This window comes from Drosophila sechellia, chromosome X, assembly GCF_004382195.2.
Source record: "Drosophila sechellia strain sech25 chromosome X, ASM438219v1, whole genome shotgun sequence".
NCBI classification, from domain to species: Eukaryota; Metazoa; Arthropoda; class Insecta; order Diptera; family Drosophilidae; genus Drosophila; species Drosophila sechellia.
The window spans coordinates 19,785,603-19,801,532 of NC_045954.1; the positions used below are offsets into that span (position 1 = coordinate 19,785,603).

The 15,930-nt window shown below is 51.7% G+C and overlaps 3 protein-coding genes across 4 annotated transcripts; 1 reads left to right on the plus strand and 2 right to left on the minus strand.

Annotated features, from left to right (window-relative positions):
- The first annotated feature begins 34 nt into the window (after nucleotides 1-34).
- Nucleotides 35-5,033, plus strand: LOC6615036 (glucose-6-phosphate 1-dehydrogenase). Of its 2 annotated transcripts, none has more exons than XM_002039417.2 (4): nucleotides 35-464; nucleotides 3,162-3,421; nucleotides 3,484-3,701; nucleotides 3,793-5,033. In XM_002039417.2, the coding sequence occupies exons 1-4, from the start codon at nucleotides 446-448 to the stop codon at nucleotides 4,868-4,870; spliced, it is 1,575 nt and encodes a 524-aa protein (XP_002039453.1). In that variant the 5' UTR covers nucleotides 35-445; the 3' UTR covers nucleotides 4,871-5,033. The 2 variants fall into 2 exon arrangements, with proteins under 2 accessions (XP_002039453.1, XP_032580789.1); XM_032724898.1 differs by lacking the exon at nucleotides 35-464 and adding an exon at nucleotides 2,425-2,759.
- Nucleotides 4,980-8,232, minus strand: LOC6615037 (cytokine receptor). The gene is made up of 3 exons (XM_032724897.1): nucleotides 8,199-8,232; nucleotides 6,886-8,033; nucleotides 4,980-6,115 (listed from the first exon to the last, which is right to left on the minus strand). The coding sequence occupies exons 2-3, from the start codon at nucleotides 7,971-7,973 to the stop codon at nucleotides 5,281-5,283; spliced, it is 1,923 nt and encodes a 640-aa protein (XP_032580788.1). The 5' UTR covers nucleotides 7,974-8,033; nucleotides 8,199-8,232; the 3' UTR covers nucleotides 4,980-5,280.
- A 155-nt stretch (nucleotides 8,233-8,387) lies between these two features.
- LOC6615038 (cytokine receptor) lies at nucleotides 8,388-15,910 on the minus strand. The gene is made up of 3 exons (XM_032724896.1): nucleotides 14,129-15,910; nucleotides 10,569-11,635; nucleotides 8,388-10,486 (listed from the first exon to the last, which is right to left on the minus strand). Exons 1-3 carry the CDS (start codon nucleotides 15,265-15,267, stop codon nucleotides 8,859-8,861), a joined length of 3,834 nt encoding a protein of 1,277 aa, XP_032580787.1. The 5' UTR covers nucleotides 15,268-15,910; the 3' UTR covers nucleotides 8,388-8,858.
- Between the last annotated feature and the right edge of the window lie 20 nt (nucleotides 15,911-15,930).

Genomic DNA, 15,930 nt, shown 5'->3' on the forward strand with positions numbered 1-15,930 from the left:
GGGCCCCCGCGCGCACCGAATCCGCTCCTGGCTGCGATCAGCGGCGCAGTCGGGGTTACAAAGCGTTTGCTGCTTCAGCTGTTGTTGCTGGTGTTGGTGTTGTTGCCATTGGCAGTGCTTGCTGGGGCGTTTGTTTGCTGCCGCGCTTCAGTCAGTCAGGGAATGATCGTGCTTAGCTCCATTACTACCGCTACCACCGAGGCTCCGCGACTCCGTACTCGCTTTGTTTAGTTAGTGAATTCGACGACGACGACGACGACCTGCGCGTGCGATTAAAGCGCCGCAACTCTTTGTAATTACACTGCCAGAGCCTCAGAGGTTGCTCGAAATCCAGCGACTGGAGAAATCGGAAATCGAGTTGGAAATCCGAATCGAAAGGCCAGCGTATACATAGTTGTCACACTTTTGCTTTTAAACCTAAAAATCCATTCACATTCGGGTCAAGATGGCAACGCAGAAGGAAGGTGAGAATCGCAGCTTCAAGCAATTGGTATCGAATTGGATTCCACACCGCGCACTGTTACCAATTCGATTTTTGGGCGCGTACTTGCCGCGATCACTGTCGCGCCAGGTGGACTGGCTTTCCAATCGGAATCCGATTGCGAGTGCGAGTGCGAGTGCCAGTGCGCCCTTCAAATGTGCTCTTCGCCTGGCACTGGGGGTCACCTACAAAAAGCAGAGGACGCGGACTCGGCCGACTGTCTTCTTATCACAGGAGAGGCCACACGGCTGTTCCGCTCCCGCACCCGCACCCACAACGCTCTCTACCATAGTTTCATACTTCCACTCTCCACTACCACTGGCCACTCTCCAGCTGTCACTCTTACTCTCACTTCTCCACGCCTACTACTCACTCCCCCAACTACCCATCCAGCCGAGCGATGACGTGTGGCCGCTCTTGGCCATCGGACGGGCTTGGATCCGAGCGGCCAGCTAAAACAAACACTCGCTGCGTGCTCCTAAGATTAGAACCAGGCAATAGCAATAACCTTTGGCGGCAGCGCGAGCTCTCCAGTCCCTAATCTCCGTTCTCCACTCTGTGGCAATGACATTGGAACGCATGCCTGTGTACATTCTACGCACGGTTAATTAGCTGCCCACCTGCGTTCTACACGAGAAGCCTTTCCAAACAGAAAAAAAAAAACAACAGCGGACAACAAATGCAAACTCGCTTGGCGTTAATAATATTCAAACGCGTTACCTTGCTCCCCTCCCATTACTTTCTCCCTTCTCCACTCGCCCTCTACATTCGGCTGTTCTCCATTCTCCAATCTCCATTCTCCTTGCCCCAATGCCTTCGCTTCGTCTGTGTCAATGTCAAATGCGATGCGGCCGAGATTACAGTCGAGCTTCGATAAGTGAAACCAAGCTGGGTCAAGCAAAATGTGGAGACTTGAGCAAGCAAGGCAAAAAATAAAAGAGGAAACTAAGACATATAGCAAACTCAAAAGGAGGTTAAAGTCATATAAGTTCCTGATAGGCAAGCACCACTGTCGGCTTGTGACTCACAATCTCGGCATTTGAAGGAGCTCTGCCAGCCTCTTAGTCACCATCCATCCACCAGTACCATCCAACTCACTGGCTGTCTGATCTTTCGAAGCTCCGACAGCCGAAAAGTATGCATTCCCGGGATCCGCAGACATCCGTCTCGGAATTAGGGTTGAATTCCAGCTCAAATCACATCTTTGGAGAGCCCAGGTAGCCAGCCGTAGAATCACGTGATCCACCGAGACCCATCCACTTCGTCTGACTTTTAAACGACTCACAATGATTCTCAAAAACGAACGCAGTGCCCCATGATCTTTCCAGAAGCTCAAATTATCGAAATCTATTTCATGACACCGCGACAGTGCCTCCATTAGTGGCTCACAACCTTTTTCAACTTTTTTCCAAATGATTTTCCTATGACCTCTAAGATACATTACGTGCACATTCAAAATCACAATTAAAGGGAGCTCAAAGGTTGCAAGATTTTGAGATTTTTTGACTTTTCGAAAAAGTTGTTATATTTTTATTACTAATAATAATATTTAGAGGTATACTACAGGTTTATCTTAGAGGCTTACTAGTTTGCAAGAACAGTATCCCTAGTAGATCAGAGATAGCAGATATTTCTCTAGGTGATCAAGTATATATCACCCATTAAGCATCCATCACTGTAATCTTTTCCGATCCGTGGGGGAAGTGATGCCATCGTGGGTTCAACTGATCATCCGACCGATCGCATTCCCGCCACGCGATCGACTGAGGCTGCCCGTTCCGAAGCCAAGTTTGGATACATGGTGAGTGGTGATGTATGTACATACGTCCGGAGCACTTGGCTTGCACTTTGTGCCCACGTTCGCCTCGCCGTCTCCGTCGACGTCGCTGCCGGGTTCATCGCTTACACCTTGTTAAAGTCGACCGCAGCGCGGCGATTTATTCGTTTTGTGCAACCGCATCGGAAGATACGCGCGTGCACCTGCTCCACCTGTTACACCTGGCCAAGCTTCCGCACCTGCCCCAGCTGCCCGATTGCTCCACCTGGCCCGGCCCAACCATTAGCGCCCGCTGCGGAGGGTGACCTCTGGCGGATTCTTTGGCCAGTCATCGGCATCGGCATCGGGATCGAATCGAATCGGATCGGATCGGATCGGAGTTGATTAGACAACGGATCCCGGTCTTATCGAGTGCTTATCGCTCTCCCTTCCCTTGACATTGAATAGGCCGTCAAATAGTCTGCACTCGGGCGCGTACCGTCAGTTGCCTCCAGGCCCTCGGTGAGTCCTCACGCAGCTCATTCTGACCAACCAACCTCAAGCTCATCGGGAGTCGATAAGTCCCCGGCCATCTATGCAGGCTAAGCAAATTCCAAGGTCACTGAAAATTCCCGCACATCTCAAGCGGATGAAAATTGTTTCCCACTCTGCAACTAAGAAGTAAAGAACCCGTATACCATTCTCTCTCTATAGTTTGGCAGTAAAACAATGCATTCAAGGAAGCGATAACTATTTCTAGTTCATTTAGTTCCCTTTGATAAAGTTTTGACAGTTGAAAAAAGTTACTCGGTGAAGAAACAAGTAGAAATTTTTGGATATCCACAGAGCTACAGAGTAATAGTTTTAAGTGGAATTCAAAGCCAGAGCAAGCCTAAAAGATCCGCCTTTCATATGTGCCCACAGATCACACCGCCCTGGATCTCATAATCAAGTCACTCAAGTCGCCGACCATGGTCTGCGAGGGCACCCACTTCGACGGCAAGATCCCGCACACGTTCGTCATCTTTGGGGCGTCCGGCGATCTGGCCAAGAAGAAGATCTACCCCACGCTCTGGTGGCTCTACCGCGATGACCTGCTGCCCAAGCCGACCAAGTTCTGCGGCTATGCCCGTTCCATGCTGACCACCGAAACCCTCAAGGCGCAGTGTCTGCCGTACATGAAGGTGCGTTCGGGATTTGGTCATGGGCAAACTGCATCGCATTAACCCAACCCATTGCTACACAGGTCCAGCCGCACGAGCAGAATAAGTACGACGAGTTCTGGGCCCTCAACGATTACGTGTCCGGCAGATACGACGGACGCACTAGCTTCGAGGTGCTTAATCAGCGGCTGGAGATGATGGAGAACAAGAACAAGGCGAACCGCATCTTCTACCTGGCCCTGCCGCCCAGCGTCTTCGAGGAGGTGACTGTCAACATCAAGCAGATCTGCATGTCGCTCTGGTGAGTATAAGATCAAGATCAAGATCAAGATCAAGATGCATGTCATTTGAAACCAGATACTTATGTACACCTATAACCCGTTCGCTTGCAGCGGTTGGAACCGCGTGATTATCGAGAAGCCCTTCGGACGGGATGACGCCTCCTCGCAGGCGCTGAGCGACCATCTGGCCGGTCTGTTTAACGAGGATCAGCTGTACCGCATCGATCACTACCTGGGCAAGGAGATGGTGCAGAACCTGATGACCATACGTTTCGGCAACAAAATCCTCAGCTCGACGTGGAACCGCGAGAACATCGCCTCCGTGCTGATCACGTTCAAGGAGCCCTTCGGCACCCAGGGTCGTGGCGGCTACTTCGACGAGTTCGGCATCATACGCGACGTGATGCAGAACCATCTGCTCCAGATCCTGTCGCTGGTGGCCATGGAGAAGCCGGTGAGCTGCCACCCGGACGACATCCGAGACGAGAAGGTCAAGGTGCTGAAGAGCATCGAAGCCCTGACGCTGGATGACATGGTGCTGGGCCAGTACCTGGGCAATCCGCAGGGCACAACCGAGGATGCGCGCACGGGCTACGTGGAGGACCCCACCGTTAGCAACGACTCGAACACGCCCACCTACGCCCTCGGCGTGCTCAAGATCAACAACGAGCGCTGGCAGGGAGTGCCCTTCATCCTGCGCTGCGGCAAGGCGCTGAACGAGCGCAAGGCGGAGGTGCGCATCCAGTACCAGGACGTGCCCGGCGACATCTTCGAGGGCAGCACGAAGCGGAACGAGCTGGTCATCCGCGTCCAGCCGGGCGAGGCCCTTTACTTCAAGATGATGACCAAGAGCCCCGGCATCACCTTCGACATCGAGGAGACGGAGCTGGACCTCACCTACGAGCACCGCTACAAGGACTCCTACCTGCCGGATGCCTACGAGCGGCTCATCCTCGACGTCTTCTGCGGCTCCCAGATGCACTTCGTCCGCTCGGACGAGCTGCGCGAGGCGTGGCGCATCTTCACACCCATTCTGCACCAGATCGAGCGGGAGCGGGTGCGGCCAATCACCTACCAGTACGGATCGCGCGGTCCCAAGGAGGCCGACCGCAAGTGCGAGGAGAACAACTTCAAGTACTCCGGCTCCTACAAGTGGCACGGCGGCAAGGCGGCCACGTCCAATCTCTGAGCGATCGGAGCACACCAATTCCCGAGCTGGGTTCGCAGGATACTCCTCTCTGTCCACACATACATGTACATACATATATATATGTATTCTTTGGTTATTTGTAATTCTCTTCGGTCTGTACAAGATTTTTTTTATTAAATATACGAAATAGTGTTTAGCTGGAGCAGAACGAGCTTCTATCTCATAATCCCGGCTAGATCGCATGTGTATGTGGTGATGCCGATCGCATGCATGTCGATGTACATAAATAGATCCATCAGAGGATGGCAGATGGGTGGCAAGCGTAACCCTACGGTTGTAATACTAACTAAATAATGAGGATGCTTCTGGTTAGTGGTCTTCGGTGCTGGGCTGGGCTAGTTACTAATGGCGAACTACAAGAAGAGCGGAGAGCAATCTCCCCGGAGATTTCAGCGCACGGGTGGCGGCTTGATGTACCCATCGCCACAGGGCGCGCCAATTGCGTTCATGGTCACGTACTGATTGGTTACGTACGGATTGGCCTGGAGCACGGGCTGCGGTCTGGGCACCTCCTCCATTTCTATGTCCGGCCACGTCGGAGGCTCCTCTTCTGCAAATGTCACGGTTCTGCCCACTGGGCCGTAGAACTTCTCTGGCGGAACGTTGGCGGGATAGAACAGGCGTACACTGCCAAGTGAATTTACCGTGGACACTTCATTCATCTCCGGCAGCTCAACCCGGATGTCCGCCATTTGGCGCATTTTGTGAACGGCCACGGCGAGTGCCCCAAGCACAATCAGAGCGATGATGCCCTTCACGTATCGCAGGATCTTTGTCTTCTCGGGCACCTCGCTGTCACCGGACCACCAGCGCATCCCGGCGGTCAGGCCGTCGCTGTAGTTGGCCGCCACGGCCATCCGGATCACGCCATGCATCCCGGAGAAATTGTACACCGGCTCGCGGGCGTAGGTGGTCTCGATGGAGGAACTATCGTCGCAGGCATCGTGCACTTTGCTGGACAGCGGGCACCAATAGACTATGTAGCCAGTGAAGTTTCCCAGCTCCTCCGGCCCCTGCCAGCTGAGTCTGAAGCTCGTCTTGTTGTAGCTCTCCAGGTAAATCCGTCGATCCCGGATGGCGCTCAGTCTGGGCACCGTCAGCTGGCTGCTCTCCAGCGATCGCCCCACGGCGTTGCTGCTCCACACAGACACTGTGGCCGGTTGCGTGTCATCCCAGTCCTTGAAGATCGCGAGCATCCTGCTCTGGGTGGTGGCCACTTTGGTTCTGAAATGAAAATGTGCAAGGTGATCGGTATAAGAGCAGTTAGTCTCTCCTGTTGGCTAGTTTATTGAAAATATTATTATCAGTAGTGACGAAACACGCCTAGAAACAAGTGGGAGAACATATAACTTTTAATGCTGGAGCACAAAAAACTAATTTAATAGTATTATAATACGATTATTATTTTTTAACCCAATTTAAGTTGAAGATTGATAGAAACTGCTATATTTCCCATGACAACAACTACCAAACTACTACTTTAGAGTGGGCGTGGCAAAAAGTTGTTTGGCAAATCTATAGAAATCTACAAGAATAATAGAATTATGAAAAAATATCGAAAAATGGTTCAGAAATGTGGGCGTGGCAGTTCTGCCCGATTTGTGGGCGTTAGATGGGCGTATTGCTCTAAAATCTGTATGCTTAATCTCAACCTTTTAGCATTTGTAGTTCCTGAGATCGAGATTGCCAAATCGACTCAGCTATTGATCCTGATCAAGAATATATATATATTTTATATGGTTCTGCCTGCTACATACTTGTCAACGAATCTAGTATACCTATAATGCCGAAAGTTCTTCAAATCGATCCATTCATTAAAAAGTTATGGACGAGCTTTTTGCAATCGTAACGATTTGTAAGGTAATGGGTATCTGATAGTCGAGTTCGCGGAGAACTCTTGTTGTATGTAATAGGTCGCTTAATGTGCCACTAGGACGCTTTTAAAGCTCAATATGTTTTTGAAAAACTCGTTGTGCCTGTAGGTTTACGCGTACCTGGTGCTCGCCACGTATGTCTGCTCGGCTCCATTGAACTCCAGCTCGTCCAGCGGCACCCAGTAGACCTTGAGCTCCCTTTTAGCACGGTCGTGGGAGAAGCCATTTGCCAGGAACCGCGGCGGACGGACGGGCAAGGATGCATTCGTGGTGAGTTCAAACTCGGGATACCTTTCCGACCAGGGGGACCCATGGAAACGGCGCCTCAGGCTAACGTAGAACAACTGGTTGCCCTCCGGTGGGTTTCCAAAGCAGACCCGGTCGAAAACACTGACAGCTCGCTCCTGCAAAACGGTGAGATTCCTGGACAAGTTGGGCAGCTTGGAGTGGCGGAACTGCACGTTCAGTTCAAAGGTTCGGTTCGGGTAAATGATGGGTCCGTTCCACTCCAGGCAAGTCTGGTTGGGCGCTTGTATCATGTTGTGCTTGCCCCGCGGCCACTCCAGCACCTCCATTTCGGCTTGTGTGAGCCTGAGCACCGTGGTCTGGTTGCCCAAGGTGTCGCTCATGATCAGCCTGAAAACCCTACATTCCGGTGCACGGCTGTTCGGGTCAATGGGCACGGAGCACTCCATTTTGCCCCTGCTGCGTTCGTCCTCCGACTTCCTGCAGTCGACTGGCTTGACCATGCCCATGGCCAGCTGGTAGTGGGTTTTGTTCTCGAAATTGCCGTTCTCCATGCGGCTGAAGGTGCACCTCAAGTGATAGACCTCGTCGCGGCACACGAAATCCTTAACATTTAGCAGGGCGTAGACTCGGACGGACACATGGCTCTGGCTGACGCCATCCAGAAGGCACTCATACCTTCGCTCCCACTCGTTGGCGGGATTCGCATCCATGTGCACCACGGTGCCGTTGTACGAGTCCGTTGATTCTATTGTGCCCTGCCTGCGCACAGACATCTTCCTGCCCTCGCCACCGTGACATTGGCAGGACACCTTGCCGATGGTGCCGGAACGCCAGCTAGGTCCGCTAAGGGACTGCATCTCGCAGTTCACCTGCGGCACATCCTCCGCCAGCGCACGGGCCATGAGCGTCGCCAGCAATGTCAGCGAAACCAGGCGGCTCATCCGCGTCCTCCAGCCCATGGGTGCTCCTTTCTCGGCAGTGGCTCTAATTGCAGCTTCTGATGCTTTTGAAGCTAGGCGCTGGAATTAGAAATTAGATACAGCCTGATTACAGGAACTATGTATGTATTCAAACATCCACTCGAGGGGAAAGCAAATGAGTTGAGTGCGAAAGAATGCTGATAAGCCCCGCAAGACTTTACGATCTTGACTCCGTGGTGGCGTCCAGTGTGGAGCCAAGCGTACCTCCAGCTCGTGGGATCCGACTGCTCGAGAGCGAACAGTGCGACTGAGCTCAATCGCGAGGCCCAAACGCCACTTGGATGGAGCATATCGATAGGGATATACATATGTACATATGTGTATGTATGTACGTGTATTTAATATGCATAGCTAACTTATCGCTAAAGCCCGCGTGAGAATCAAAAAGCCGACTTGAAACCTTATTTAAAATTAACTTTATATTGAAATACAGCGATGTGCGTATTGTGTAAATAGGGTATTAATAGTATAAGCTCGATCCGCTCGACGCGTGGATGGTTAAGTGGGTAAGTAAGTGTACAGTACGAATATATAAAAAAATACTATTGCGCTACAAATACTTTCTGCCTCACACGCATCGCAAAGAATACAAAATAAATTACAAACGAAAAACTACATTCGTCCGAGGAGTTTTCACTAATTTCTATAAACAGCTGCCCGACAGTGGTTCTAGTTTCCAGGTTCCAGTTTCCAGGTTCTGGGCTCCTCGTCCTGGATTTTGGTTGCTGGGGCGATCCGGTGACCAGATCATGGCGTTGGAAGGATATGCGGCTGAAGATGAGTTGATGAGTGATCGCGATGCGAACGCGAGGAAACGATAAAATGATGCACATCCGTGCATAAATGATGAGCGCTCCAGTAACTTTAGAGGACGTGCCGATTGTGAGCCAGGGCGTTCAGATCCTGCGGCGTCACGTAGCCATTGATCTGCGGCTGGAGGCGAGAGTGCTGGTTGCCGCCTCCCGGCGCCCCACCAGCGGCGTGCGTCGGCGATCCCACGGTGGCGGCCAAAGGCGGCTTCATCAGCCCAGTGAGCTGCAACTGCTCCATGGTGGTGTAGCCGATGTCAGCCATTTTGGGCGTGGGGGCAGATGGACTGGCGGCGTGAACCGGCGGTAGCTGTAGCGGTGGCGAAGCTGCTGGCGAAGATCCCGCAAAGGCTGGTCCTCCGGCTTGCGACGCCGGAGCTGCGACGAGCGGCTTAAGCTTGTGCAGATCCGAGGCCTGAACGTAGTTGTCCATGTTGAGCAAGTGGGCCGGTGGGAAAAAGGTCGACGCAGCGGCTGCGGTGTCGGCGGAAGGTACTGCTGGCGACCCAAAGGGTTGAACTGGAGCCGGATTGAACCGAGATTGTGGAATGGGAACGGGCACGTAGCCGCTGAGCGGAATCTGGGACAGCGGCTGGGACATCGGAGCGGGCATTGCAGTCGAAGGAACTGAGAACGCGTGACCCATATCCGAGGGACCGTTGCCGCCCCAGCTCTTCATCTGCGTGGGCTTGATGTAACCATTGGTGCAACTCTGCTCCGGATCCATTTCGCTCTCGCGCTGCTGTTGCTGCTCCCGCTCCCTCTCGTGCTCACGATCCCGCTCCCTGTCGTTCTGGACGAGAAGGCCGTGCCGCATGGCCAGGTAGCTGGTGGGCGGACCAACTGCGCTAATTGGCCCTGTCTCGTGATTGTCATCGTATGCATCGCGATCCACGCAGCCGCCGCCACCAGAGGAGGATGCTGTGCGCAGCAGAAGCTTGGAGCTCTCACTGCCGCAGCTGCTGAAGTCGTGCGGCAGATCCTGGGGCGTGTATGGCGGCGAGTCGTCCACCCGTGTGCACACGATGCCTCCGCTGACGGACGAGTCTGGACCGAGGCCCAGTCCCAGGCCACCCATGTCTATGGGCTTCTTCAGGGTCTCCATGATTCCCTGCGGCAGCACTAGATCGATATCGGACATCTTGCGGTATTTCTTGTAAACGAGATAGAAGATGACGCCCAGCACGAGAATCGCCACGGTCACCTCGATTGTCTGGTACATGGCCTTCACGCTGTGCGTGTCCGGTGTGCAGATGAACCCGTATATGCCCCAGTCGGATCTGTAAAGCCGGTAGGCGGTCATGTTGGCAGCGTAGGCCTCAAAGTGCAGCCGCTCCTCTTCGCCGAGCGCATCGGTGCGTGCCTCACATCCCTGGCCGGTGGTCGACATAAGCAGAACGGCACCTTCCGCTGCATCCGCTCCGTCCAGCTGCGGATGCTGCTCCACGTTGATGGCACGCACCGCCAGCTGGAAGGGATTGTGGCTGGTGCAGCGCGGCGTGGCCATTACATAGGATAGGTTCCTGCCCGGCAGGATGGTACTTGTCAGGCAGCTAGCGTTGTTGTCGCGCAGCGAGATCTCGTAGAAATCAATGCGTCCGGCCGGCGTCCTTGGCGGTTCCCAGTCGAGACGTGAGCTCTGGTCCGGATTGTTGATCACGTACAGTTTTGGCGGCGAGGGAACTGCGCAAAGGATTACACGGATTAGTATACATTGCCTATTTACAATGGCTTCAATGCTATCGAAACCAACGAAAGCACTTACCTCCGATGGCCGTGCTGAAGAGGATCCCATTGCTGGGCTCCGAGGGATAGACGGTCCGCGCACGCACGCTAATCTCGTACTGGGTGAACGCGGTGAGATTGCCCAGCCGATAAGTAATGGGCTTCTCGTTGTTCACCAGCTCGTCGGCGGAGGCGCTCACGCGGAATGTCTCGGTCACGTTGTCGTGTAGCGAGCGGAAGGTTCCCTCGTAGGCGCGCACCACGCCGTTGGCCAGCAGCGGTGGCTTCCAGGCCAGCTCCACGTTGTCGCTGGTCACCCGGACTAGCTGCAGCTCGCGCGGCTGGCTAGGCGCCGCCTCTCCGGTCCGGTTGACCAGCTCGTCGCTGTACTTGCTGACCCGCGAGTCCGAATACATGAGCATCTTGACGCTGTAGTCCGTGTAGGGCACCAGATTCTGGATGACGTGCTTGTTCGTATAGCGGTCGATGGTCACCGTTGTGCAATTGTCCGGACGGCCGGCCGAGCGCTGGCAGTAGGTCAGATTGTAGCCGGCCAGGATCACTGCGCAGACGCGCTCCGACCAGCTGACCGTTAGCGAGGTGCTCGTGGCCACATCGATCGAAGGCTCCATCTTGGCCAGATCGTCCTTCTTGTCGCTGCTGCAGATCGCCCAGTGTAGGCCCGTATTGTGCGATTGGTAGTTGGCCGACACGGCCATATGCAGGGTGAGCAGTTGGTCCGGTGACGTGGTGAAGTGATGCAGACCGCTGGCCACCTCCGCGAAGCGTATCGAACCCTCGCACTCCGACTGCAGGCCCGGCTTGGGCACGCACCAGAAAACGGTGTAGTTCTGCAGCTCCAGCTGATCGCTCGGCGGATCCCAGCTGAGCGTGTAGCTCTTGTTGGTCGGGTGATAGACGCTGCGTATGTTCCTGGGCTCGCGCACCTTGAAGTCCCGATTGCTAATGGGGCCGATCGTCATCGGAGTGGCGTTCACGGACAGACCCTGGCTGTTGCTGCTGCGGATGAGGAAGTGATGGACGGCGCTCATGCTCCAGTGATCGATCATCGCCGAGTTGGACTCCACCTTGATGAGGCCAGGATCCCTGAACGAGTTAAGGTATAATATTATTAGCTAACGTATGGTAATAACATATATAACATATAACTAAACTGGACAATTGGAGAGCGTCTCGACTACCAGCTACCCCAGCTACACACATAACAAGTTTTCAAATATATAAGTGCGCGTGGGCGCTATATGTTCAGGTTCCCAAAAATGTAAGTTTAAACAAATACAATGTTTAGCATGATAAGAAGTTTTTCCAAATAAATAATAACAATGAAATTGGCAAAAAAACACTTATTCATAATTCAAGCGAAGCTGTGTTCAGTGGTTCAACTGCGGTCAATAATTATATATATTATACCGAAATTTATATTTTTCTTGGAAAACATTGATGTGTAACACCAAATATTTAAAAAATTCAATGGGTGATTTTGTTACCATTGAATTTTTTAAATTCTCAGGCACTTGCTATTCTTAGGAATACATTTTTTTCTGGGTAAGGATCATTTGGGAGAGTTCAGACGATCGTCGTGGATCCAAAACACGCGATGTAAAGTCGTTACTGTTACACAACGTACATATATGTAAGTTTGGTTTTGAAGCAACAGTTTAATCTTTATTCAATTCAATTCAATTCCAAGAAACTGCAGTTCTCGCAATCGCAATCCTATTTGACATGAAGAGACAGCATTTAGGTATCTACGCAACTTGCCATTTATTGATGGAATTTCCTAAAGCTACATTCCACTGAAATGGCAGTTGTGTTTTGCACCCCAAGATTTCTATGAAACCAATTCGATTCATCCGTTCTTTTGTTTCCACTCTTCTAACTCATTTTACGGGATTTTAACAATATTTATTTCATGGGAAATTTAAGTAATTTAAGATAAGGATCAATTGGCGTAAACAAATAAATAAGAAGAAAGAAAAACAATCTATTTTTATCGTTAAATTACTTGCAGGCCAATTATTAAATGGATGCTTTTCTCCACCCAGTGGAGAAATTTTAAAAAAATGTCTGTTAGTAAAATACCCGCATTGAAACTTCAAACAGAAGCCGCTTTTTAAAAACTGAATTTAAAAACCGCGAAGTTTATTGCAAGTTTAGTAGGTGCTAAGGTGATATATAAGATTTGTTTGCTTTGCTTTTCATAAGGCTTTTTACAACCGAGCAGATATTTCAAAGTCCAAATCTATAAAATCCCAAACATACAAAATATTTGTAGATAACACAATAACTAATCGACTCTTTTTTCCCTCGCTTGAATTTAATAAAAAAAGCCAACCAATAACGTTGTATTTTGGATATAAAAAAGAAAAAGCTTTAAAAAAAAATCGGATTTTTGTTTTGAATCCAATAATTATTTTGTTTTTGATAAGGACCGATAATTTTCCCATATGAATTTCATCTGAGCAAATTGCTTTTGCGTATCAAATTTATATGAATTTATTTTTAGAACCAAATAATTCAAAGGCGTCTAGAAAAACAAGAACTACGCCGACAAATTAATTTCGAATCACACCAAATCGGCAAATAATTGCCTAGCAAATGGGTTTTATAATCTGAAAATAGTCATTAATCTTGGCGCACTTTGAAGCATTTTTTTTTCTATGATAGAGAACTCTCGAATAAATCCATATTTTGTTCTTCAAATTTCAAAATCAATTTGTATGTTTTCGCTCGAAGCCTTTTCGAATGATTTTATGAAAATACGAGAAGTGTTGTGTTTGTTTACACACGAAATTGTAATCGCAGGTCGTCAGAAAACTTTTGATATCAGAGATGCTTGGCCTCGAAATTGCCATTGTCGCCGGCTGGGCTTCTTATCTCGCCAAGATTGGTATTGCTCGAGTCTTTGGATGCCGGAGACATACATACATATGATGTACATGTGTTCCCATGTAGGTCGGCACTATAAATATCTGTGTTGTTTTTAGTTTTTAGCACGTCTATTGAATGTTGCTGTCTTCTGATAGCGAGAATCCTCTGGAGAACCCGTCAGTTTCGCCATGGTGGCCAAAGATTTGGCTGATTACAGTCACGCCTTGCAATCCGAAGACGCCTGTCGTCCATTGTATACCCTATGTATACAGACTCCTAGCGAGTCTGGGGGCAATGGAGGGCCTGCCTCCTCCGATTTCCGTGGAAGTGCATTCGCCCAGAATGCCGCCGCCCATGCCGTCTTCCCATTAATGAACGTGTTTCTGCCCTCGCCGCGCTACTGGCGTGCCTGTGTGTACATATATCGGCACTTCGGATGAATTGTTAAAAATATACATTTTCAGCGGAACCCCTACAATGGAAATGTGGCTCCCGGCGTGTGTGCTTGTGCAAATACTACGCCGTATGGCTCTGTGTGGCTCGCCCTAACGTATTCGCAAGAAGTCGTCGTTCCGGCGAATCTCTCCGGTGACTCGAGACAGGTTTGCCAATGCCCCACTAATTAACTGCCAAGCCGCTTACGGCGCATATTCATATATGTACATGCATATAGATACTAACCACCATCCCAGATACCCTCCTACTCACACTGCTGTTCCGTTGATGCGGTACTCGCTGATGGAGTACCGAAAGTCCGGCCCGTTCAGCTCGTGCTCCTCCAGGGGCTCCCAGTAGAAGCGCATGGCCTTCTCCGACGAGTAGACATAGAAGCTGCCATAGGTGACGCGGGGCGGGCGGCGCGGCGGCGCCGGAGCGGTGGCAAACGCATAAATCATGGGCTCGCTCCAGAGCGTGTTGTTTTGGTTGGCGCGCACGCGCACCCGCAGCGTGTAGTTGTAGCCGGCGAAGGGCAGTTCCGTGAGGCAGAGCGTGTCCTTGATGGTCAGCGTGTGGTTGCGCCAGCTGGGCCGCGTGATGGACTCAAAGTTTTGCGGCGTGACGCGCACCTGCCACACCAGGCCGCGATTGTAGTTGGACCGACGGGGCATCTCCCACGACAGGCACACGGAGCTCTCGGTCCTGTTGAGCAGGGTCAGGTTCTGGCCAGGTCGTGCCGGCACCAGACGCTCAAAGTGATTGATCGTGATCGGCTGCGTCTCGTGGCCCAGGGCATTGGAGATGGACAGTCGGAAGTAGAAGGTCTCGCTGAAGCGCTTGTAGTTGTCGTCGGTCAGGTTGCAGGTCACCACTGGAGCCGAGTCAAAGTTGCAGTCCAGGGTGTTGCTATATCGCCAGTCGTTGTTGGTGTTGTAGCTGATGTTATACTTGGTGATGACCGTGTTGGGCGGCTGGGTGAAGTTGCACACCATAAACTGGAAGTCGTAGTCCAGGCAGTTGAAGTCGCGCACCAGGAGCGGCCTGGTGCCCACGTAGACCTTTGACTTGTTGATCACATACTCGTCGCACATGCAGTGGTAGTCGTTCTCCTGCTCCACGGCATTCGTGTCGCTAAACAGGATGGTGGTGTTGTTCAGGATCCGGATGTGCTTGGAATCGCGGTAGACGCGACCGCCGCCCGTAAAGTACAGCTTCTCCACGGGGCAGTCCTCGGCGCTCTTGCCATTAAAGTAGTCTTCGTTGAGGGTGCAGCTCAGATTAAAGTCGCCGCCGATGAGCTGCTCCACCTTGGAGGGAATCACCCAGCCAGGGTCCAAGATGGCGTTGGCGCCACCCCGGCAGCCGGCGAGCAGCATGAGCAGCAGGACGAGCTGCTCCTGGGCCACCATCTTCCTGGTCCTGGTTCTGCTCCCAATCCTAATCCTAATCCTAATCCCCTCCAGCCGCTGCTGTTAAAGTTTACTCTATTTTGATGGCTCTCTCTCCCTCTCTCACACTCTGTCTCTCTGTCTTTTGCTCTTTTCCTATCTTTCTGTCACTCTCTCGCTCTCACACACGCGCACACCGACACGCCGCTCTCTCACACACACGCGAGCACCTTGCTGTTGGCCGTTGGCACTTGTTGGCTCTGTATTGGTGGCCAGTTCTCGGAAACCGTTTATACGCAGCGTTCCTGGAAGTGGCTCTTAAATATTTCACTGCCCAGGTATGGGCTCCTCGTCCGGGGCTTCACTATGACTAAATTACGGATACGGCTATCAGGGCCCTGCAATGCCAATTGCTCGCTTTGAGCAACTGTGGTACTGTGTTACTGTTTTGTCTCTGGCTCTCTCGCAAATGCAGAATCCTCAGTTGGCTAAGGCGATCGCTCTCCTCCCTGCCCCCGCTCGCGGTACAGACGATATATGTAGTCGACGAGTTGGTAGTCCGCAGTGTGACCGCTTATCGAAAGATATCGCAGTCCGATATGCGATATCACTGGGGCTACCTGTCGCCGAACGGTCCCACTGAGTGCGATAGATGCCGGACATTGCATTCCAGCCGCAATTCGA